Below are 24213 nucleotides of genomic sequence, written 5' to 3'. Positions count from 1 at the left end.
TTTAGTACTCCAACTTAACCATATTTCAGGTAATTGGCAAGGCAACATTTTTCATTTTTTGTTTAAGTTTTTTAAATGTAAGTCTTTCATCTAATATTTATATATTAAAAACGCAAAAAAACAACAACAATATAGCTACTGTATATCGTTATAGCTATAGAACTCCTATAGCTAACAATAAAAAAACTACTGAGCCCCTAAAGTGAAAAACTTTTGTGTTCTTTGGGAGTGAATGCAAAGTTTATCGGGGAACGCAAACATTTTATGAGCGAACGCAAAGTTTCTCGGGGGAACGCAAAGCATTTGCGAGAGAACGCAAAAGCATTGAAATACTGTAGGCTATAATTTTTCTTCCAATCTAATCGTGTCACTTTAGGGCCACCATACAAAACAACAAACAGTGGCCTCTTTTTAAAAATGTAACTTGTTCCCACAGAATTAGAAAGACATTTCATGTTCTGTTCTGTTCATTTATTAACTTCCCAAAGACAGAGGGCAAGTCTGAATAAAACGTTCCTTCTCTAAACACTAAATTTAGGGTTTGGTGAAAATGATGTCCACAGAGGAGATGTTGCCCAGCAGAAGACAACGTGCGTATCCACATCCACCAGACAAGATCTGCGAGAGAACTGAACCAGCTTATCTACGGCCACACATACTCACAAAGCCCCACTGAGACCAATTACATTCTCGTCAAGCCAAAGTACGGCGCTGAGATCAGGCCTCAGGATAAGATGAATTACTGCTTCATCTTCACATATTTTTGCTCATTTCCAGGATCGACGGAACGCGGCCAGGGCGACATTCCACCTTCTGAGAGCCGTTTATTTGCATAACATCTAGTTGAGGGGGTGAGAGGGGGCTGTGGAAAATCGGATCAGAGGAAAATCTGCAGTTCGCACAGATCACCATGGCTACAGAGAATGTGACGTGCTCTGTTCTCTGTCAGGTAACCGGGTTTGTCACTGCAGAAGATACTCGTGTGCTACTTTCTTTAGCCGCATTTTACCATACGTGCCTGCAGCAAATGTGAACTTAGAAACTTTTAAATATGTCGATGTGGCAAGCAGGGCGGGGAAGAGAGCCGTGGGAATGGAGCGAGGCCGGTGGTGCGAGTGTTAAGTCTTGAGTCCGACGGAGGAGCTCTGGAAGGATAAAAGGAGGAGTGACGACAGAGGAGAGAGGACCAGGTCATGTTGTTGTTTATGTTTATTTTGTGATTAAAGCTACGTTTACTGTTTGACAGTTCAAGCCTCCATCTTTCCTGAGCTTTTACATTGTTACAGTCTAATGTAGTTTAACTAACGGCAATTTAGGACAATTTACCTAATCGGACAAGGTTCAGCATCTGTGTGCAATCATGTAGCCAGACTCTTGTATACAGTCAAACCAGACACCAGATATCATTTTTGATATTTGTTTACTAGTGGGTGCAGTAAAGGTTACTTAAGTGTTACTTAAGTTTTCTTTCCAAAAGCGACCTTTTTACACCACAGACTGAACAAAATTAAGCATTGCTTGGTAATTGGATGACCTAAACTGGTATTATCTAATTGTGTACTTAATTTAACAGCTGACAAATATTCAACCTAATTCATTTGTGAGACAGTCTAACAGAAGGATGGCCAAAACCAGTGAAATATCAACTGATTTGATAACTCTGAGTTCTTGTCATATTTTATTACCATTTTCTAAACTATGGCGAATAAACTGTGATAATGTGAGAAATGTTGAAGGTGTCTGAATAAATTTTGGTTTGACTGTACATATATATAGTATAAATACTGTATATACTGTACATGTATATACATTTTAGTTGAACTATTCCTTTAAGGCCAGCTTAGTCTAAAACCGTCTTTGGTTTTAAAGTCGCCCTGTGATGAAAGCACGGTTTTAATATTGTTTATATGTCTGTGGTGTTTTTAATATGCTTTAAGACAAACTATGTGTAAATTCATAAGTCAACACCATTGCTGAGTATTTTCTCCTTAAAACTGCAGTGAACCAAAGACAGTCTCAAAAACGCGTTTTGAAATCTCTGGTGTTTCTGACGTCACAAATTACCTCGTAACCAGTCATGTCAATGAGTGAATCTCTGAGCTGGTGTGAGTGAGTGGAGGCGGGGATAATTTGCATATATGAAGAGTTCAGACTTAGAAGTCTCTAAGTGCCATCTGAAATTTTCTTCTAGAATGATCATTTTTATCAAGCTCGTATATTTAAGTTCAGTAATTTCACTTAAATGACAATTAATAGGTAATCTTCATTGCCATTTAAGTGAAATTACTGAACTTAAATATACGAGCTTGATAAAAATGATCATTCTAGAAGAAAATTTCAGATGGACCTTAGAGGCTTTTGCATCTGAACTCTTCGTATATAGAAGCGCGTATACTAAATGAGGCAAGGGTGTAGAGTTACATTCAAGCTATTTTAAGGCATGAATAACAAAATTATTTTAGCATCCAAAAACACATCCAACATCTTTAAATCTGTGAAGGTCAGAGGTATATGATTATACAGAGACACATTTCTCAAGTGTGACAAGGAAGAGCTGCTGTAATTTTCATTATCAGTACAGAATGTTTGTTCTACCAGATGATGGGTTTCACATGGTGTTCTGTCAGATCAGTGTGAAAAGTGCTGGCAGTGTCAAGTCCATGAGTGACCTTTACTGGGACAAGCTCCAAAAATTACAAGCTGAAACTCATCTGTCCCTTCTAAACCCTTTGTCTGTTTAACCTCAAGTTTCGTACAACTTGTAAACACACTTGCGAAAAGTCATTTTTGCATGTGAGTGTCGCTCTCAACAGTGCCAGAGGCTCCCAGTGTTTTAACTCGTACCATCTAACTACAATAACATCTAAACCGTGTGCCACTTTCTATGAACAGGATACAAAACGGGGCCAAAACCACTTGGGTCAGTGGAAAGAGGGGCTTAACCTTCAGAAAATGTTGGTCACCAGGTCACCTCAGAAGGGGAAAATAAATTTTATGCGACCTGTTTCACATTTTTTAAATATATACAGTATATATATAGGTTTTGGTATTTTATATAGGTAACTAAACATTTATTAAATGTTTTAAGAATTCATTAAGTATTCAAGTATTCATTACTTCAATGAGTGCATTGTTTCTGCATTAAATTATTACATTGTTTAAATTACTACCATTTTCGCTAACTGTGATTTTGTATATGTATATTTCTGAAATACATACAGTAACTTAGACAGTTACCTCTGATAACAGATCACTCTAAATTGTAATGTAGACATATGCATTTTCTGTAAAGCTGCTTTGAAATGATGTGTATTGTGAAAAGCGCTATACAAATAAATGTAAATTGAATTTAAGAAACGCCAAACATATTTTGGTGGGACAGAAAAATGTTTGAAAAATGCCAAAACGGGTCTTGAACATTCCCCTTCATCCCCTGCGGCGTGTAAGTGGCGTCTACTCTTCTGAAGTCCCTTCTGCTCTGCCTCAAAGTCATTTCTCTGGAGATGGCTTTTTAAGAGCCACTCAAAGAAGCTTTTCAAGTCTCTGCAATATTTTCCCAGACTGCTCATTTCCTAAACCACATTGTTTACAAATTAACACAGCATAAATCTTCGGGAAAAAACTGCGGTATGGAGGACGCCGTGGAAGATGATCTATAAAAAGAGGCTGCTGGTAATTAAAACTATTTTATTTATGAACAGGCATGAGTGTGTTTGGAAACAGTGAAAGGCGACCGCCTCCCGAATACCTTAAACCTCAGCGCATGCCGCAAGACAGAAACCCATGTGCACATTTAAGGACACAAGGACAAATTCACTAAATAGTTACTTTTGCATGCAGTATTTCAGTGCAAAAACCTGCATCTTATTCAAATAAGAAATGCTCAATGCTGCACACATGATCATTTATATTACACTTTTAAAAATAAAGGTTCCAAAATGGGGTTTTCTATGGAAGCTTGTTTCCATTGCAACTTACTTCACAATTCTGACTTTCTCAGAACTATGACATATCGCAATTGCTGTAAAATGTAATAAAATGTAATAAAGTCAGAATTGTGAGCTGACTAATTGTGAGCTGAATTGTGAGTAAGTCAGAAATATAAAAGAGATATAAATTAGATATTTCTCAAAATTTTGATTTTATACTTCGCAATTTGGAAGTTTTTTTTGGATATAAACTCTTAAATGCAAGATTTAAAATAATAAACTCACAATTCTGAAAAAAAAATTCAGAATTGCAAGATATCTCATAGCTGTGAGAATTGTGAGATAAAAAGTCTCAATTACTTTCCTTTTTATTTTTTATTCCATGGCGGAAACAAGCTTACATACTTTTTAAAGCGATGCAAGAGGAGAACAATTCTTGGTTCCCAAAATAACCTTTCAGTTAACAATTCTTAAAATAACCTTTTTTTTTTCTTAGTGTGAAGAACATTTTAATAATCTGAAGAACCTTTTTCCCCTCTAAAGAACCTTTTGTACAATGAAAAGGTTTCAAGAATGTTAAAGGTTCTTCATGGAATCATCAATGCCTTTATAAAACCTTTATTTTTAAGAGTGCAAGTTATCTGGTATACTTTTTAAAGTTTTTTTCCCCGAGTTTTGCCTTTATTATGATAGGATAGAATAGAATAGACAGGAAGCGAGGTGGGAGAGAGAGAGGGGGACGGGATCGGGAAAGGTCCGCGAGCCGGGACTCGAACTCGGGTCGCACAAAAAGCAACGGCGCTACACGTCGACGCGCTGCCCACAAGGCTATTGGCGCCAATGTTATTTTATATCCTTAAATACAGAACAAGAGATTCTGTAGCGCACTCTAGTCTCAATGGCTAGAGTAAAAAAACACTTCCTCGTCCGGGAAACATATTCGTATGGGTCCATGAGAATCACAGAAGCTCAAATGGCTCCAGGACTGAAGGCTAAGGGCACATGGATGAGATTACATCGATTACACTGATGGGCACACCAGTGGTTTCAGCTTTCCCAGGATGCATTAGGAGCCTTTGGGATTTTTGAAAATCTATTATAATGCTGCAGAGAGAGATCCTCCTGTGGGTGTAATTTCTAATTTCTCAATAGTTTCTTCTAAATAACAATGGACCAGAACAAAATGAAGATGTTTGCTTAAATCTGCTGCTCAAATTTAGCAAACATGCCAATACTTTCAGTAATGTCCCTTTGATTAGAAGCATTGTTGATGCTTCTAATCAAAGTTTTGGAGTAACTTTTGCTTTTTAAAGAATCCTAATTTTGTTTTGTAGGTCTCCTACAATATGTGTATTTGCATCAAATGTAAAAAAAACACAAATTTTCTCATTATATACATCCCCTTTTCTCACAGGGAATATACTTTTCTCACAGTGTCTGAATTTTTTGCATGGTACTTTGTATTTCTCCTATGGAATGTTAGGAGAAACATCTGGGACAAACTTGATTTACTTAAACGAAACATAGCTAGTAAGAACTGCTGAGCCATAAAAGGCTTGTGGGATTGTGTTTTGCCAGGGTGAGCATATAAAAATATAAGCATATAAGAGCACCGAACATCAGGGGTTTTCATCTGCACTTGCAACTCTGGCCACTTTGCTGACACAGATCTGGAGGCAAGAGAAGATCAGCAGAGGTTAGATGTGAGCTCCATGGAGCGCTGGGTATAATTACAAGAGAATTCAGGCCTCTAAAAACGCCGAGAAGAACAATCGGCCACCATAAATCAGAACGATGATTCAGCTTGGTCATGAATAAAACCGTGAGGCTTCAGCTCCATGAAGCTCTCTCCTGCAGATCTTGTCATCAAAGATTAATTAGAGCAGTCTGCAGGACTCCAGCGGTCTCTCATGGACACTCACAGTGCAGAGATACAGTAAAATAACCTGTAATATGGAGGCAAAATATTCCATGTAAACACAAAATGGACAGTTCTGCTCCTGGATGCAGAGACACTTAAATACACTAAAATAATAACAGCTATGACGCAAGTTCACCTAGCTAATGTGAATGTCACTGCACATACTCATAAAGGCAGGCTATTAAGTCAGCATTAAATCAGCAGTGATTTTTAGATGATTTAACTTGACAATTAGACAAAAAAAAAACAAAAAAAAACCCATCCACCCTTCCATCCATACACACACCCACCCATCCATCCATCCATCCATCGACCCACCCATCAATCCATCCAACCACCCATCCATCCACCTACCCATCCACCCTTCCATCTATAAACCCATCAATCCATCCAACCAACCATCCATCCATCCATCCATCCATCCATCCAATAATCCATCCATCCAACCTTCCATCCATCCATACACCCACCCACCCATAAATCCATCCATCCATCCATATACCCACCCATCCACCCTTCCATCCATACACACACCCATCCACCCTTCCATTCATACACACACCCATCCATCCATCCATCCATCGACCCACCCATCAATCCATCCAACCACCCATCCACCCATCAATCCATCCATCCATCCATACACCTACCCATCCACCCTTCCATCTATAAACCCATCAATCCATCAATCCATCCAACCAACCATCCATCCAACCACCCATCCATCCATCCATCCATCAAATAAATTATTCGTAGTGAAAAAGAAGTGAACTAGACATAGAGGACGAGTCTCAGGAGATCTTCTGCAGTCTAGTGTATATGCACATTTCAAACACACATCTTTTCACACAGTAAAGCCCTAGAATAACCTCTTTTTGAAATGTGTGTCTGTGCTCCATGCCCTCTCTACAAGGCTTTCAGGCTTTCTGAATTAAGCACAACAAAGTGGAGCAGGAAGCAGCCAGAGAGTCGGACTGGGCTTTGAGAAACAGGCCAGGGATTTCACAGGCCTGCACGTGCACAGCAGCTAAAAGCTCTGCCTGAAAAATTGATAGGCTCTATGATTCACATCGCATGAGCTGGTGTTTGGAGCTGCCAGACCTGATTTCCCGTTCCAGGTGAAATGCTGCTGTATTGAGCGTGACACTGAGCAGGCGGCTTTCTAAACTTTAAAGCACCAAATAAAACAGCACACCGGATCTCACTACGAACATTCATTTCTCACATGTTTGGTTGGAATTCTCAGTGTCGAGTTTGTTTAACATTTTTCCCCAAAAAGGAAGAAAATATATCTATTTCAAAACGATCCCCGCTCACACGGATCCGCAAAAACAACTAAAACGCTGTATTATTCATGCCAGGCCAGTAGTTGGCGATATCACTTTGTAAGGAAACACTGCACGCCTATAGACTGAACATGTAATACGCATGCACATTATATCACCGTATTAACAAATTCGCATGTTTGTTGTTTATACGGAGACGATAACGGTATCGTGTTCAAAAACTTGCACTCTGAAACCTGTTTACGAAATTTATAGTTCCCTTTCGAGGGAACTCGCGATGCGTCAACGACGCTTTGGGAACGCCTCCGCGTGATTACGTCTGAAGCACGTATGTCAACTAGTCCAATAGGAAGAATGAGCGTCACGGGCGGGTGACGTCATGACCAGGAAAGGATAAAAGCACATCCGGTGCAACCAGTGTTAGCTTTTTTGCCTCAGCAAAGCGCTATATGTCAAAACTGTCTGTATATTTACTGTTTGTTTGTCACTATATATATATATATCACTATGGCGAAACAACTATTCAAGCAGTGTGTTCCTCCCTGCCCTCGTTTCCTTACGGGTGGGGATACACACGAGCTTTGTGTAGTTTGTTTGGGAGCGGAGCATGCTATGTCAGCCTTCGAGGGGGCTGACTGTCAGCATTGTGAGCTTCTCCCGCTCCGCATGCTCCGCTCCCGCTTGTCCATGTTTGACGAGAGTGGGCAGGCTCGCGAACCTCAGGGTGCTGGACCCGCCGCTGCCGAGGCAGCCCGGAGAAAGCAGACCTGGGGTTCGCAAATGGATCTCTCGGCGGGGTTGGAGACGGGCTCTGCCTTATCTCCTCCCTTACCCGGGGGATCCAGTGCTCTCTTGCCGGTGTCAGAAGCCCGCCCCGCGGTTTCTTCTGCCCAGGAAGAGAGCCCCATGCTTCAGTGCTCTAGCTCCGAGGAGGTAGATGTGCTGAGCATGGCCAGTGACACAAACACACGAGAAGAAAACACGCCATCTTCTTCTCCCGCACATGATGAGCTTGTAGAGGTGATTACACGCGCTGTTGAGAAATTACATATTGAATGGCCATCTGAGAAAAAAGACGCTCGCCCTAAAAGCAAACTCGACGAGCGTTTTTTAATATCTAGTGTTTCATCTCCCTCGCGGGCACTTCCATTTTTTCCCGATCTGCATAGTGAGATAAGTAGATCGTGGAATAAACCATATTCGTCACGTCTCTTCAGTCCTCAAGTGCACACATATTCTGATATAAGGGGACTGAAGGAATATGGTTATGGGTCGATGCCGCCGGCAGAACAGACGCTCGCGAGCTATCTGTCTCCCGCGTCAGCATCGTCCCTGAAATCACCCGCGTTGCCCACTAAACCGTTAAAAAATACATCTGCATTAGTGGGCAAAGCTTATACAGCAGCTGGTCAAGCTGGAGCCTGCCTGCACACCATGGCAGTGCTTCAGGCTTATCAGGCGGATTTATTAGGGGATATTGACAAGAGTGAGGGGGTCAGTCCCGACGATATTCGAGAGCTTCGTCGGGCAACAGATCTTTCTCTCAGAGCTACGAAAGAGACCGCTCGTGCTATTGGGCGGTCTATGGCAGCCCTTGTAGCTACTGAGAGACATTTATGGCTTAATCTAGCTGAGATTAAAGACAAAGATCGTGCTTTTTTATTAGATGCACCACTCTCACCATCTGGTCTTTTTGGCGATGCTGTCAATACGGTTGTTGAACGTTTTCAAGAAACAAAGAAGCAATCTGAGGCATTTAAAAAATTCATCCCTCGTAAAGTCAAAGCCCCTGAGGATGCTGGGCGTGAGCTTCCTCAAACTAGCACTTCAAAATTTTCTCGTGCACAGCAAAAGGAGAGTGTCGCGTCTCGGGCCCCCCTTTAAAACCTTGGGGGCCGAGCCGTCATTCTCAGCCGAAGTCTTCTAAGTCTAAGCCGGATCTGAGGACCGTTCTTATGGCTAAGAAGGCTTCGGCTCAAAAGAGGTCCTGACGCCCTCAGTGTCAGACCATTGAGGACAGCCCCTACCGGGGTGGAACGGTGTTCACCTCTTTTTACGGTGCCCGTTCCATTTCGGGGTCCTCAGGAAGCCGTTCTGCCAACCCTGCCACCCTTGGTGCTTCAGGGCGCAGCGGTTTCCAGCGAGTTCCTGACCCGGCGTCAACTCGACATTGCGTCAGACTCGCGCCCTCTGAGGGGGGTTCAAAGACAGTCACTTCGGTTGTTTCCTGCCAGTATGCTTCAGGTCACCGAAGTAGCTGTTCCTTTAATACCAGAGGCCAGTCTCGAGAGACTGGTACCCTTAGTAGATTTTCTGACAGAGTGGAAGAATCTGACGAATATATCTCCTTGGGTCCTGCAAACAATAGAGAAAGGTTACCGAATTCAGTTTGGTTCTCCTCCGCCTCGCTTCAACGGGGTGCTACCTACGTTAGTACACCCCGAGCAGGCTCTGGTAATGGAGCAAGAAGTAGAATCTCTTTTAGCGAAAGGAGCTATAGAGCAGGTGTACTCGCCCGACAGAGAATCGGGGTTTTACAGCCGATACTTCATTGTTCCGAAAAAGGATGGGGGGTTGCGTCCCATTTTAGATCTTCGTCTGTTGAATCGTGCAGTCATGAAACTCAAGTTCAAGATGCTCACACTCAAACAGATCGTGACTCAAATCAGATCCGAGGACTGGTTTGTCACGATAGATTTAAAGGACGCTTACTTCCATGTCTCCATCCTCCCTCAACACAGGAAGTTCCTGAGGTTTTCTTTCGGGGGCAAAGAATTCCAATATCGGGTGCTTCCATTTGGCCTGGCTCTATCACCCCGCACGTTCACGAAGTGCGTAGATGCAGCTCTGGCCCCGCTCAGGCTGCAGGGCATACGCATTCTGAACTACATCGACGACTGGCTTATTCTGGCGGAATCAGAGCAGTTAGCGGTTCGGCATCGAGATGTCGTCCTCGCTCACATGAAGAAATTGGGGTTGAGACTCAATACCAAGAAGAGTGTGCTATCTCCATTACAGAGAACCACTTTCCTTGGTGTGGTATGGGATTCAGTCACGATGCGGGCCACATTATCGCCCGTTCGTGTAGCTGCTATCCTCGTAGCCACGAAAGAGTTGAGGCTAGGCCAGTCACGCACTGTGAGACAGTTCGAGAGACTGTTGGGTCTCTTGGCAGCAGCGTCCAATGTGATCCCCTTTGGCCTGCTGTACATGAGACCTTTGCAGTGGTGGCTCAGGACCAGAGGGTTCTCCCCGAGGGGAAACCCACTTCGTATGATCAAGATCACGCGGCGGTGTCTCCGCGCCTTGGTTATATGGAGGAAACATTGGTTCCTGGCCCAGGGTCCGGTGTTGGGAGCTCTTTGCCATCGAGTTGCGATCTCGACAGATGCTTCCCTCACCGGCTGGGGAGCGGTAATGGAAGGCCGCTCAGCTCAGGGTCTGTGGAGGGGTCATCATCTTTTGTGGCACATAAATTGCCTGGAGATGATGGCTGTCTTCAATGCGTTGAAACATTTCCTTCCAGACCTGAGGGGCCATCATGTGCTTGTCCGCACAGACAACACATCGGTGGTCTCTTATATAAATCGTCAGGGGGGTCTGCGCTCGCGTCCACTCTGCAAACTGGCGCACCAGATCCTCCTGTGGTCTCTGGGCAAATTACGCTCTCTGAGGGCAGTGTATATACCAGGGGCTCAGAATATAGGAGCAGACTCCCTGTCGAGGCAGGGGCTGAGGCCAGGGGATTGGAGACTCCACCCCGAGGCGGTGGAGCTTATATGGGACTTTTACGGCCGTGCAGAAGTGGATCTTTTTGCGTCTCAGCATATGACGCATTGTCCACTTTGGTTCTCCCTCACTCAGCCAGCCCCCCTGGGGCTGGACGCTATGGTACAGACATGGCCGAGGCTACGTCTGTACGCCTTTCCCCCTGTTGCTCTGCTCCCAGGAGTTCTGGAGAGAGTCCGCCAGGACGGAATAAGTCTACTGCTTGTAGCGCCACGTTGGCCGAGCCGGTTTTGGTTTGCGGATCTAATTCATCTCCTCAACGGCCCTCCCTTGGAGATCCCGATCAGGAGAGACCTTCTGTCTCAGGCAGGGGGCACTATATTTCACCCCCGGCCAGAGGTTTGGAAACTATGGGTTTGGCCTCTGAGGGGGCCCAACTTATAGAGAGTGGTCTCTCAACCGAGGTTGTTGAGACCATTCTTAGCTCCAGAGCTCCAGCTACGAGGAAATTATACGCACTTAAGTGGAGAGTCTTCACTTCTTGGTGTCACCAGCATCAGTGGGATCCAGTTAACTGTTCAGTGAACACAGTACTTGAATTTCTCCAAGATCGCTTTGCATCAGGTTTATGTCCATCTACCTTAAAAGTCTACGTGGCGGCCATTGCAGCTTTCCACGCCCCGGTGGGTGGTACGTCATTGGGTCGAGACCCCCTGGTCATTCGTTTCCTTCGTGGCACCTTGAGGCTGAGGCCTGCATCTCGCACTAGGGTTCCGGCCTGGGACCTGGCTATTGTTCTAGAAGGTCTTTCAGGGGCGCCCTTTGAGCCCCTAGAGTTAGTTTCAGAGAAATTTCTGACATTTAAGACCATTTTTCTTCTAGCGATCTCGTCCCTAAAAAGAGTCGGAGACCTTCAGGCCCTTTCGGTTTCTCCCACTTGCCTTGAGTTTGCACCCGGGATGGTCAAGGCATTCTTATACCCTAAACAGGGATATGTCCCTAAGGTGCCAACCAATATTCCTAGGCCTATTGTGCTGCAGGCTTTCTGTCCTCCTCCTTTTACATCTTCGGACCAGGAAAAACTGAATCTTTTGTGTCCAGTGCGAGCACTCGACACTTATGTCCACAGGGCCTCCCCGTGGAGGAAATCTGATCAGTTATTTGTCTGCTTTGGGTCACCTAAGAAAGGTCTTCCGGCCTCTAAGCAAACAATTAGTAAGTGGATAGTTGAGGCTATTTCTCTTGCCTATGAGTCTTCTGGCCAGCCATGCCCTTTGGTGGTCAGAGCTCATTCTACTAGGGGTATGGCGGCTTCTAAAGCCTTATTATCTGGGGTTTCTCTTCAGGAGGTTTGTGATGCGGCAGGTTGGTCTTCTCCGCTCACATTCGTGAGGTTTTATAGCCTGGACCTGGATGCTGCCCCAGGTTCTCAGGTGCTTGGTACTTAAGTTGCCGACAGTTTTGATACAGGCAATTGTAAGTCTGGCGTGTTGGGTATTCTCGTTCCCAAAGCGTCGTTGACGCATCGCGAGTTCCCTCGAAAGGGAACGTCTCAGGTTACGACTGTAACCCTAGTTCCCTGAGAAGGGAACGAGACGATGCGTCGCCCGGCCATACTTCCTGCATCCCTGTTATCGACTTTGCTTCGGCTCTAGAAGCTAACACTGGTTGCACCGGATGTGCTTTTATCCTTTCCTGGTCATGACGTCACCCGCCCGTGACGCTCATTCTTCCTATTGGACTAGTTGACATACGTGCTTCAGACGTAATCACGCGGAGGCGTTCCCAAAGCGTCGTTGACGCATCGTCTCGTTCCCTTCTCAGGGAACTAGGGTTACAGTCGTAACCTGAGACGTTTTCAGGCCCCCAAAATGCTGTTGTCGTGTAAAACCTAGTGAAAAATAATTATACCTAAATGTATTTGAAATCAATTTATTTTATTTATAAGTATACTACAAATACATTTACATATGTATGTACCTAATATAAATACCCTGCAATTGTACTTCTAGTACACTAAATTGATATACTTAAGTCTGCTAAATTGGAACAACAAATTTTGTACTTAATGCACTTTAGTTATCTAGAAATAGTGCTGAGGTCCAACTAAAGATATACTTAAATACTGTATATTTGATTGTGCTAAAGTGGAACTATTGCAAGTATACTTTATGTACACTTTAAATATCTTGAATTTAAAGACTGATATTATACAGTGATCCTACTATCCTTACTAATAGTGATATTAAACATATTTTAGGCTTAATATTAAGAAATATGCATTGTGCAATAAAGAAGTACTCCAAATTAAGTTTAAATATATATATCAGTAAATATGTTAATGGATTTGTAGTATACTTAGTATGAAACAAATGTATTTTAAATACGTTTTTTTTTTTTTACTAGGGAATGAACGGCCAAACGCTTAAAAAGTTTTCTGTTTATAGTTGAAAATGTTGTGTAAACGGCCCCTAATTTAGTAGATAAGAATCAAAAATGTCATGTGACTTAGACTCATTTGCTCAAAGAACAAAATATTAGAACAATATCACAGCAAATCATCTTATTATTATTGTTAACTAAATTAGAATAAACCTTTAACTTTTGAAACTAAAAATAGTTTTCTTTAACTGAAATAAATCTGAAATACAACTCAAAACTAAAAAACAAATGAAAAATAGAAATGTTGCCTTGGCAACTAACTTAAAATAACTTGAAGTTAAAGTACTAAAATTACAAAAACTAAAACTGAAATAAATATTCATAAACAGAAATAAATAAAAAATAAAAAAAAATTACAAGTGCACATAACAAAATCTAAAATTAAATTAAAACTAAACATTTAAAAATAAAAGCCAATTCAAAATCTGTCAACAATGACTAGTAAACAAGAAATACATTTAATTTAATAAAAAAACCCACAGTCATGTTCCCAGTGGAAACAACACCCATTTCTATTTTGTGCCAATTTCCCTGTAAATAACAATTTTGTTCTCCTGAACACACTGAACCGAAGCTCTGCTTTAGGTACAAATAGTTTTTGCGATATTCAGATTTTCTGCATAAATTTAATTCACAATTTGAATGTAAACATGATATATGACAAATGAACATAGCATACTCTACCATATCTTGAGAATAGCTCTAATGGTATAAACCATCATTTATTTTATTTTTCTAATTTTAGAAATTTTAGAAAAAGCATTTTAGCACTGAAAAATATCGTGCACACATCAGCTTTATGCAGGAACAAAAACAAAATATATTGCCAAATTTAAGATCTGAGTCTGTGTTTGTGACCTCTTTTTTGCAAGCAGAAATTCTGTAAGTGGAAGGAAGCTAAAAGACATCACAGACAAGCAGAAGACACAACACACCCCACGAGACATGACAGAGTGCTACGGCCCCTGGCAGCCAGCCCAACTTATTAAAGACACACTACCGACCACCTGCCATGTGCAGGCTGAGCACGAGCCGTCTGAAGAGCTGTGTTCATTTCTTTGGGCATGTGATCTACCTGCACGCCATCATTCAGACTTGAGCCAGCCAGTATAGCCAGTGCCAGCCAATGAGTCGATTAGCGGGTGAGCGTGGGCTGCAGACGGCAAAGAAATACACTGACCATTTTTAAAAGTGTTTCTATCAGCCGCTCACTGACACAAATAGATTAGGAAAAATGTGCCGACACTGGAGGATACACCTCCTCAATTACAGCAAAACATGAAAACTCTGGACAGACAGATTATGGCAGAAAACAAAAGTCGTTGCAGAGATTATGTGAATCATAACAGCAGTTTATAGAGTGCTGTAAAGAGAAATCATAAATCTGTAAAAGAACTGCTGTTTTATTTATTTATTTATTTATTTAAGAGAATTAATAATGCATTCCATTAAAAGGTCTTGTGATGATACCATGGTAAAATGAAGGTGTCAGATGCCAATACTACAGGACTTTGATATATACCACGTTTCTGAATTATCATCATATTCAGGGCTTGATATTAACTTTTATTAATACACATTTCTTAATATTAAGCCTAAAATGTGTTTTAATATAATTATTAGTAAGGATAGTATGATCTCTGTATAATATCAGTCTTTAAATGCAAGATATTTAAAGTGCACCTAAAGTATACTTGCAATATTCCATTTTAGCACAGTCAAGTATACTTAATTATATCTTAAGTTGGACTTCAGCTCTACTTCTGTACAATTAAAGTGCATTTAGTACACAATTAGTTGTTCCAATTTAGCATACCAAAAGTACAATTGCAGGGTATTTATATTAAGTACATAAATATGTAAATGTATTAGTAGTATACTTAGCACAAAATAAATGTATTTCAAATACATTTATTTTTATATTATATTATACATTTCTTTTTCACTAGGGACCACATACATACAATTCAGTACCATGGTATATATCAAAGTACCATGGTATTTGCATCTGATGCCATCACTGTACCATGGTACTACCAGAGTACTATAAATAAGTATTGAGTTTGAGGCAGAAGAGTTGGGAATATGTGTAACATCAGCAGTGTGATACGCTTCAGACTGCAGCACCTGGGAATATAAAATCATTGAGAGCGCTAACTGAAATGAAATATTTATGAGCAACATGGACAATTTTATATTGTTTTACCAAATGTAACAAATGCACCAGCAACCTGCCATTTTAAATGAAACAATCATAATCCAACAACCTTCAACCACAACACAAACATATTTAAGTACATCAACAAAAAGACATGGTATTACTATGATATAATGTTAAAATACCATCATTTTGGACATGTACTATAGTAATGTCATAGTATTTTGATATATACCATGATACTAAATGATTATCATATACATGCAGTCAAATAAAACCATGGCATTAAAATGATAAATGTCCAAAAACATGAAATTATGGTTGCACTTTATTTTACAGTACATGCACCTATGTGTACCTACCTAAGAAAGTACTGGGTAATATAAGGTAACTACAGGGTTAAGGTTAGGTTTAGGGATAGGTTCAGGGTTAGTACCTAGTTATTACCCAGTTATTGCAATTACTATAATAAGTACATAGAATGTACATGCGGAACAGGACTGTAAAATAAAGTTCTGCTGAAGTAATACCAGGTAATACCATGTTACTTTTGTGTGTATGCCAAATAAAACAATCATAATGCAACAGCACAGAACGATTCAAACTTCAAGCAGTTTGATATTCATTAAACACACACTCGGCTGAAATAAAAAGCTGCAAACAGTTGGAGAACTTTTGTCACTTCAGAGGAACGGCAACAGAAAGAAAGAGAGAGAGGTGTAAAACAGAAGATCTCAATTATTCGGTGGTCCACGGTCCTGCACTGACCCAATTTACACTTTGAGAAACAGGCTGTTTAAACAAAAGTTGTTAGGTTGTTAGAGCTGATGCTAGAAAAGTACTCTCTGTAAGGGGTTGAGAAAAACATACAGACAGCAAAAGGAAAAGAAAGGACGCTGAGTTAGAGACAAACAAGAGGACAGAGCCGGACAGACGTGACTGGACTCCTACCTGTCTGGCTGAGCTGTGAGGCGCTGCGACTCTTTCGACTCAACCCCACGACTGCCGCCATCTTGGCACCGATGCTGGAGCGCCGTTTCTTGACATCGGTTCCCACCAGGCTCACGGCCGTGTCTGACTGGCTCCCGTCGGTCTTCTCCAGACTGCACATGTCCCCGCCGATGCTGGTGCTCTTGGTCATGGTGCCCCCGTCCGCCGTTCCCATTTGCCTGTTTTTCATTTTGGATGTAAATTCACTGTCAGTGGCGGCCCATGGAGGAGAGACATGAAGAAGGAGCAGCAGAGGGGTAGAGTAGAGGATGGATGAATGGATGGATGGATGGACGATGGAGAAGAGAAAGTAGAGAGTTAGGTAAGTGGAGGGAGAAGGGGAGCGGAGATTCAGGTCAGAATAAGGTTAAAGGGTTTAGGCCTCCAATCAGCTCAGGGTACTTCACAGTAAACTTTTGGGATATGTACTGGGCGTTAAGTTTTAGTAGTAAAACAAGTATAAATTAAGTGATGAACGGCATCTTCAACTACTACAGCGTGTCTATCTACAATGGTAAACAACTGTCGCTAGTTCTCTCACACTGAAGCAAACGTACTGCAGTTAATGTATTGTAAAAAGAGACTTCCAAGGTCTTAGACCATAAAGGGATAGTTCACCCTAAAAGGAAATTAAAGTCATCATTTACTCAACCTGGTGTTGTTCTAATACCGTATGCCCTTCTTTCTTTTATGGACCACAAAAGAAGATTTTTTTTTTTTAAATGTCCTCGCGCTCATCCACATAATGTCATTGAATAGCGACCAGCATCAATCTTTAAAAAAAAGAAAATGATCAGAAAATATCAGAATATATTCCAAATGTTCTGGGGGTTGTGTGAAATCAAGATGAACAAAAACACGATATGAAACGCCTAGAAATCCCAAAAAAATACACATGTACTTTTTTCACTTAGGCTGTTTACAAGTGGTATTAAAATGCATTTTGGTCAATCGGATCACGAGTAGATGAAGGTGACACATTCCGGTTTACACCTGGTGTTTTAAGCCGTCTCTTTTGTCCGCTTTCAACCACTTCTGTCCTGATTTCTTCAAGGGGAGGGTCTATGTGCGGATAAATGTATGTTTTTTTCAGATCTTTCGATGTAATGGACATCGTGAGTTGTACATATGAACGTGCGCGGAGACGACAGAAAAACATGGAGAGCAGCAGCTTTCGTTTCTGCTCTGACAGCCGCAAGACCAGCCGAACACTGTGAGTGCGTGTTAGAAATCAGGAATGGTGAGAGAACATTGTGCTTGGTAAGTTTTTCGTCTTCAAACCAAACTTGGGTCTTCAGCCGACAAAATTTAAATCCTGTCTGGCTAGTGCGCTTCCCATAATGTTTACACATTAAGTCAGTAGATGGAGAGTAGGCGTCTTTTGTGGCCGTTCGAACACATTCGACCACATGAGTGTTTACACTACGAAAGCAATCCGGTAGAATGCGTTTTCGACTACCTCTGGAAGTGGACAAGCTTAAAACGTTTTAGACCCCGTTTACACCTGTATTTAGCATCGTCCACTTGTGATCCGATCGACCAAAGGGGCAAGACGGAGTGAAGATTCTTTGATACTTCTCTGCCATTATAAGTGCGAGCGGCACAATTAAAAAAAGAAAAATCTCCTTTTGTGGTCCATAAAAAAAAGAAGTGCATACGGCATTAGAATAAGACCAGGGTGAGCAAATTATGACTTAATTTTTATTTTAGGGCTGAATTATCCCTTCAAACGTCAAAGATTACACCAAGAATACACAAGAAACTACTAGTTAAAAGTTCTAGATCAGGTTGCACCTTGGTTACCATTATGTTCCACATATTCCAACATATGTTGTTGATCCTGGAACAATATCCTTTCTGAAAACATAGTCCTAATAGCTCTAACTTAAATCAGAGGGAAATGATAGGTGAATAACACTGATGTAGAAGCACCTAGCCCTGGTTGTAAACCTAAACTTGACATAAACTGTAAACTTGTCCCTCAAATCTGATTGGTTGATTGAAATGTACTTGATGTTCACCATGGTGGTCTACATACTATTCATACTACTTTTGATTCTCATGAGTATTTTTATATTGTTTTCTAGTTAAAATATCTAAAAATATCTAAAACAAGATAAACTGGCTTGAGAATCAACACTGCATTGTTTTCAGAGAACGTATCTGCAGTGTTACTTCTAATGTATTAATGTAAATGGACTTTCAGTAGGTTACGCTACTCACTCCTAACCAAGTTTGATGACTAATAAAATAACAATAAACTGAAAAGAGTGATTTATAGATTACTACATTGAATGTTTCAATTAAATGACAGCTATGAATTATACAATGGTTATCAGGAGTGCTACACAAGAGTCTGATGTTAGCATGTCTAACTAAGCAGTACTCGTGGAATTATAAGCATTAAAAATAAATATAGCACACGCACATATAGGAGAAAAACAGTCCATTTACTGAACAATTTGATGAAACTATTTGTATACATTTTCCATGATGAAAAAATATATCTAGAGCTGCTTCCTCCACCATCTTGAATGAACTTGAGCTTGTGGTAATGCATCATGGGACTGATGGGAGCACGCTTATAACGCCTTAAAATGCTGTCTAGCAGATCACATTCAGCAGTTAAATGCATGCTGCTCTATATTCCACACAGGCTGGTCTATTTTTCTTTCTTCATGACAAAAAAAAAAAAAAGACGCGTGTAAAAAGATTAAATTAGCGTCTCACGCGGTGAATGGACCGCGAAGCAAAGAGACAAATGACTTCCTGGACAAAGGAACCTAATGAAATCTTAATGATTACAAATGTGCTTAAATGATACACGTGCGGCCATAGAGAGGTCTGCTCTTCTTCTTCATCAATAGAATTAGGTCCACAGACACATGCAATGGAAATCAATGAGCTCTGACAACATGTTCTTCAATTACTACAATTAGCCTTTTCGAAATGCAGCCCTGTCCTACAGCTTTGCTCAAATACAGCCATGTCACATCAAGCTGTCTGTCATCTGCTAATCTTGGATCCTGAAAAATTTAGGACTGATATATCGCATGAGAATGAGTGGAAAACACTGCCAGTATCAATAGACAATCACTACACTCTACAGCAGTGAACTCGCATTTAATGAAAATTGTATACTTAAAAGAAACACAGAAGACAGCAAACTTTGAGAAATAGAGTTTAAATTTAAGTTGTGAAAGTTTTTCATTGAATATTTATATTTTATTTTATTTCAAATCATGAAAATCTCCCACTTAACATTAATCTAGCACAAAAAAAACATTATATCACACTTAATTTGAACATTTACTCTCCCTTTCGAGTGCCATGGGCAAAGCATGCTGGGAAATAAAAAAATCCCAGCCCAGTTTCAGTTAAACTTAAGTTCGTCTAAATTAAAAGAAATAATTTCATAAAACTCAAAACAATGAAAATTCAGTTTACTTAAAATATATAAGTTCTGTGAACTTGAAAGAAAAAGAAAGTGCTAAATACTCATAAAAGTTCATTTGACTGAACTAATTAGTTTAATTTAAGTTTGTCCTACTCAAACCAATTCATTATTTTGAGCGTTAGGGTTTCAGTGTAGTTTTAGTGAACAATAACAACACTGGTGTTTACACAGAAACACAATAAGAAACTGCACAGATTGACGCACGATGTGAACCGCCCCAAAAAAAGTTAACCAAGTTAAATGATTTAGGAGTCGATTAATAGCACAATGCACGTACTTCTAGCATTCTCAAAGCTGCCACAAGGGGTGTGATAGCAAACTGTAGCTCAAAATGACATTTTGTTTTCGGATTTCAGTTTTCGGTTTGGTGTTAACTACTGTCATTGCACAGCAATAAGAACTGAATGAATTGTGTTTCTGGCCCTATTGTAGCGATACAAGTGTCTGAGGGAAATCACATCCCAACACAACTGTTTCAGAGTTAATCACAGCCCTAAAGAGATACTGTTCCATAGACTGAATGATTGGACGGGATGCTGGCAGACACTATTTATCATGCAGACAGTTTCCTCCAGCAGTGCGCACGTGAGATCTCACAGAGAGATGTGTCAGACCGCCGCAGGGGTTCAGATGGCCATTACCTCCCTCTCATCAATGTAATGAGAAAGGGTCATAGAGCCGCTCCGACAGACACAAAACCCAGGTGGAGATTAATGCCAGACATCAATATACAAATCCTTCATGCTGCTGTATGACAGAGACACATCTATCTCTCTGGATTATGTCTCACCACCTGATTGACAGACAGTCAGGGAATTATCTGTGCAAAAGTTTGCAAACAAATTCACAAAGACAACAAGAAGAACATTTTGTGGTTATATATACTACATGGTTATATGGATAAAGAAGGTCTAATCTGTAGTTTGAAAACCCGACCACAGGTCAAAAACACCAAAATCTAAGAAAGTCAAAGCCTCCCAAAGGCCCATTCACACCAAGGACGATAACTATAAAGCTGTAATAACACCAAAGCTGTAATGATAACGGCACAAAGAAACGATATCTTTGGAATCACTTTCAGAACAATTTTATCCAGCTGATGAACGATAAAAACATCCTGCTGTAACGAGCTCAAGCATTTAAAGTGACAGACGAGCATGAGCTTAGAATAAACAGAACGATATCGTCCGCTGGTGAGGATGCTAATATAGTTATCGTTATATTTATTGTCCTTGGTGTGAATGGGCCTTAACAGTGTCTTCTCAAAGGTGAACATCCTTCCAGATATAAAATGTCAAGTCTTCTTTAATGATCATTCTTGCTCCAGACAAACAGCTTGCTTCAGAAAGCAACCTTTATTAATCATATAGAGTTTCTAGAAGCAGACCAGATTAAAACACAGGGCCTGAAGCCTTTTTGTTTGTAAATGTCATGAAATATAAAATGATGGCATGACTAAAGTACAGTACATTTTCCATAAAAATATGAAATTAAAATTGCATGAAAAACAATCACATCTCCAAACTCCATAATAATAATAATTTGAGTCTTGAGCATAAAAAATATTTGAGCATTCGAACATAACTCAAACATGCTAAAATATAAAACTATTATTACAACCAACAATAAAAATCATATCAAAAAATATTTTGAGTCTTGAACATAACTCAGAACATGCTAAAATATAAAACTTATTATAATTAATATGAAAAACAATAGTAATATTAATATGCAATTATTATTAATACATGTTTTTAATTGTATTAATTTCATTATTATATTATCTTATATTATTCATATAAATACACAAAGCGCTGCATTATATAGTCAGAGATAGAAGTTAAACTGGACTGCAGGTGATGAGTGAAGTTTTTTTCTCTGAACTATTGCACACAAAAGTGGCATAACTTTTTTGATGATTAACTTTATTGAGGTGTGTGTAAAATGTGTGCGGTAGTGCTGTCACTGTGAGAGAGATTCCACCCGTAGAGCTATGTGACAAACACACAAGACCCAAAAGAGATCAATGTGTGTGTAAGAGTTTGGGCCCTATCTAACACCCGGCACGATGCAGCGCCAAGCGCGATACAAGTGTTTTTTTGCTAGTTTCAGCCTGACGCAGTTATCATTTTCATATCCTGCGCCACGTTGTTTAAATAGCAAATGCATTTGCACCCATTGTGCGCCCATGGGCGTGCTGGTCTGAAAACGAGGTGTGTTCTGGCGCATTGTTGGTGCGTTGCTATTTTGAGGCGACAGAAATAGACTGCGCCATTGACCAACTGAAACCTGGTCTAAAGTCAATGGCGCAATATTTTTTTTGGTTATTTAAAGAGCGCGTTAGTAATGTGCGTCTATAGGCGGGTCCACAACGCGCGTACACTCTGCTTATTAAACGCACAGCAGCACAAAAACATGCCAAATATTCCAAATAAAAGGATTACAATGTAAAAGATTATTATTGTGTACATAAAGATATGGTAGAATCCGGCTTGTTACCTCGCGCACGAGCAGATCCATTTGCACTCTGGAGACGCTTCGGTCTGTCCACTATCAAATTCTGTCATGTAAATAGCGAATCTGCCATGGCGCAAGCTCAACTGGCATTTAAAGGGAATGGGAGATGAGACTCTGATTGGTTTAACGCACGTAAATCCCAAAACACACCCATTACTCACTAAGAGAATAGGGACAACCTTTTAGACCACAACCATTTCTCCCGTCATTAAACTAGCAAAAGTGGATTCGTACACGCCCTAAGTGAACTTGCGCCCTGCACTTTAGACCATGCGCTTAGATCGTTAAAATAGGGCCCTTTAAGTATTAATCAGTTTAAACACACAGTTTGACTACAAACAAACATAAAATAATTATAATTTCACCATGAATCTGTCTAAAACCTATCATATCTAAAATCTAAAAGTATGATGAATGTTGTTGAAAATTTACCAGAATTTACCCCAGCAATTTTACAATTGTAGATTTCCATCATATTTAACTGCAATTTCATCTGGTGAAGTTAAAATATATATATATATTTTTAAACACTTCAAACTTGAAACCACAGTAACCAGAGGGATATGGTCTGTGGCAGTGTAAAGAGAAGCCACACTATCTGTAACGGATCATTGAGCATTCTGACAAACTGCACGAGTGTTTACTGGAAGATTACTTACGCCTTGATGGCTTCAGGCACTTTGGTGTGTTTTAATCTGGTCTGCGATTAATAAAGGAGGCCTTCTGAAACAGGCTGTCGGTCCAGAGCAATACCTGGGGTGATATTATGAAGTATGACAATCCATAGAGATATGACAGTGTGTAAATGTGAATGGATGTGCACCATTGAGCTGACCTGCAGTCAGTGCCATCATCACAAATGGGAGCGCTGAATGACCAGAATGAAAGAATGATCTCGTTCTTTTAAAATTATTAGTATTTACTAAATATTGTATTTACTAAAAAACAAAAGGAATCTCTAGTATAATTATCTAAAAATGTTGGCCTTACCTGCACTGCAAAATGGTTAATTAATTAATAATAAAAATAAAAAAAATACGTATGGGTTTGATTAAAATAAAAAAATAAATAAAATAAATAAAAAATAAATAAAATAAAATAAAATAAAATAAAATAAGGCCTATAACAATAGGGCAGCAAGGCAGCTCAGTTGGTGGAACAGAGCCATAGTTTCCCAACTGCAGCCTGAACATCTAATTTTACTTAGAAGATCACCTGAGCATCACTTTTAGCGAGACCTTGTGCCACTGACATACACTAGGATTATATGATGGTCAAAAAAGGACATAGCAGATACTGCCAAAGCATTTCTGTACCAAAGGCCAAAGTCTCCATCCAAAGCTTCTCCTGATGGTCTATCAGGAGGTCTTGGCAGATAAGACCATCCCTCCGGCAAATGTTCTTGGAGCGTCGTGGAATCTCTCCGGGGATGTTTTTGCTCATCCACAGCTGAACAGACTGTTCCTTTTTCATGCAGATTTTACTAAGTGCATTTTCATCTAGGCCACGATGTTCCTTTAGACCAAACAAAACCCCGCACACTATTTTTTTTGTGTGTGTGCACGCATGGGCTTAAATCAATTTTCTTGATTTAGAACCATTCTACGCCTCAAATTTGGGCTGCTGAAGAGCTGAAACCAGAATAAACATAAAACAGCCTCGTGAAGGAATGCACGTCTTTAAGATTCATGGCATTGCATTGCCTGGCTATAACAGCTATGCAGTAACGCTACGATTGAAGAACATGATGACTTCAAATTCACAAGATACTTCAGTCAATATTT

The 24213-nt window shown here is 40.4% G+C and overlaps 1 protein-coding gene across 18 annotated transcripts in view; it reads right to left on the bottom strand.

Moving 5' to 3' along the window:
- rims2a (regulating synaptic membrane exocytosis 2a) overlaps positions 1–24213 on the bottom strand; it is a 191259-nt gene that overhangs the window by 17964 nt on the left and 149082 nt on the right. For 14 of the 18 annotated variants that reach the window (XM_084088637.1, XM_084088638.1, XM_084088636.1 and 11 more), the window contains one exon: positions 16417–16661. In XM_084088637.1, the coding sequence (XP_083944763.1) occupies positions 16417–16661 (245 nt within the window). The remainder of the gene's footprint in view (positions 1–16416; positions 16662–24213) is intronic. The other 4 variants (XM_084088648.1, XM_084088639.1, XM_084088646.1 and 1 more) reach the window with 1 other exon arrangement.

The sequence above is a fragment of the Abramis brama genome (genome assembly GCF_963993115.1).
Source record: "Abramis brama genome assembly, chromosome: 17".
NCBI classification, from domain to species: domain Eukaryota; kingdom Metazoa; phylum Chordata; class Actinopteri; order Cypriniformes; family Leuciscidae; genus Abramis; species Abramis brama.
This window is presented reverse-complemented; position numbering and strand designations above follow the sequence as displayed.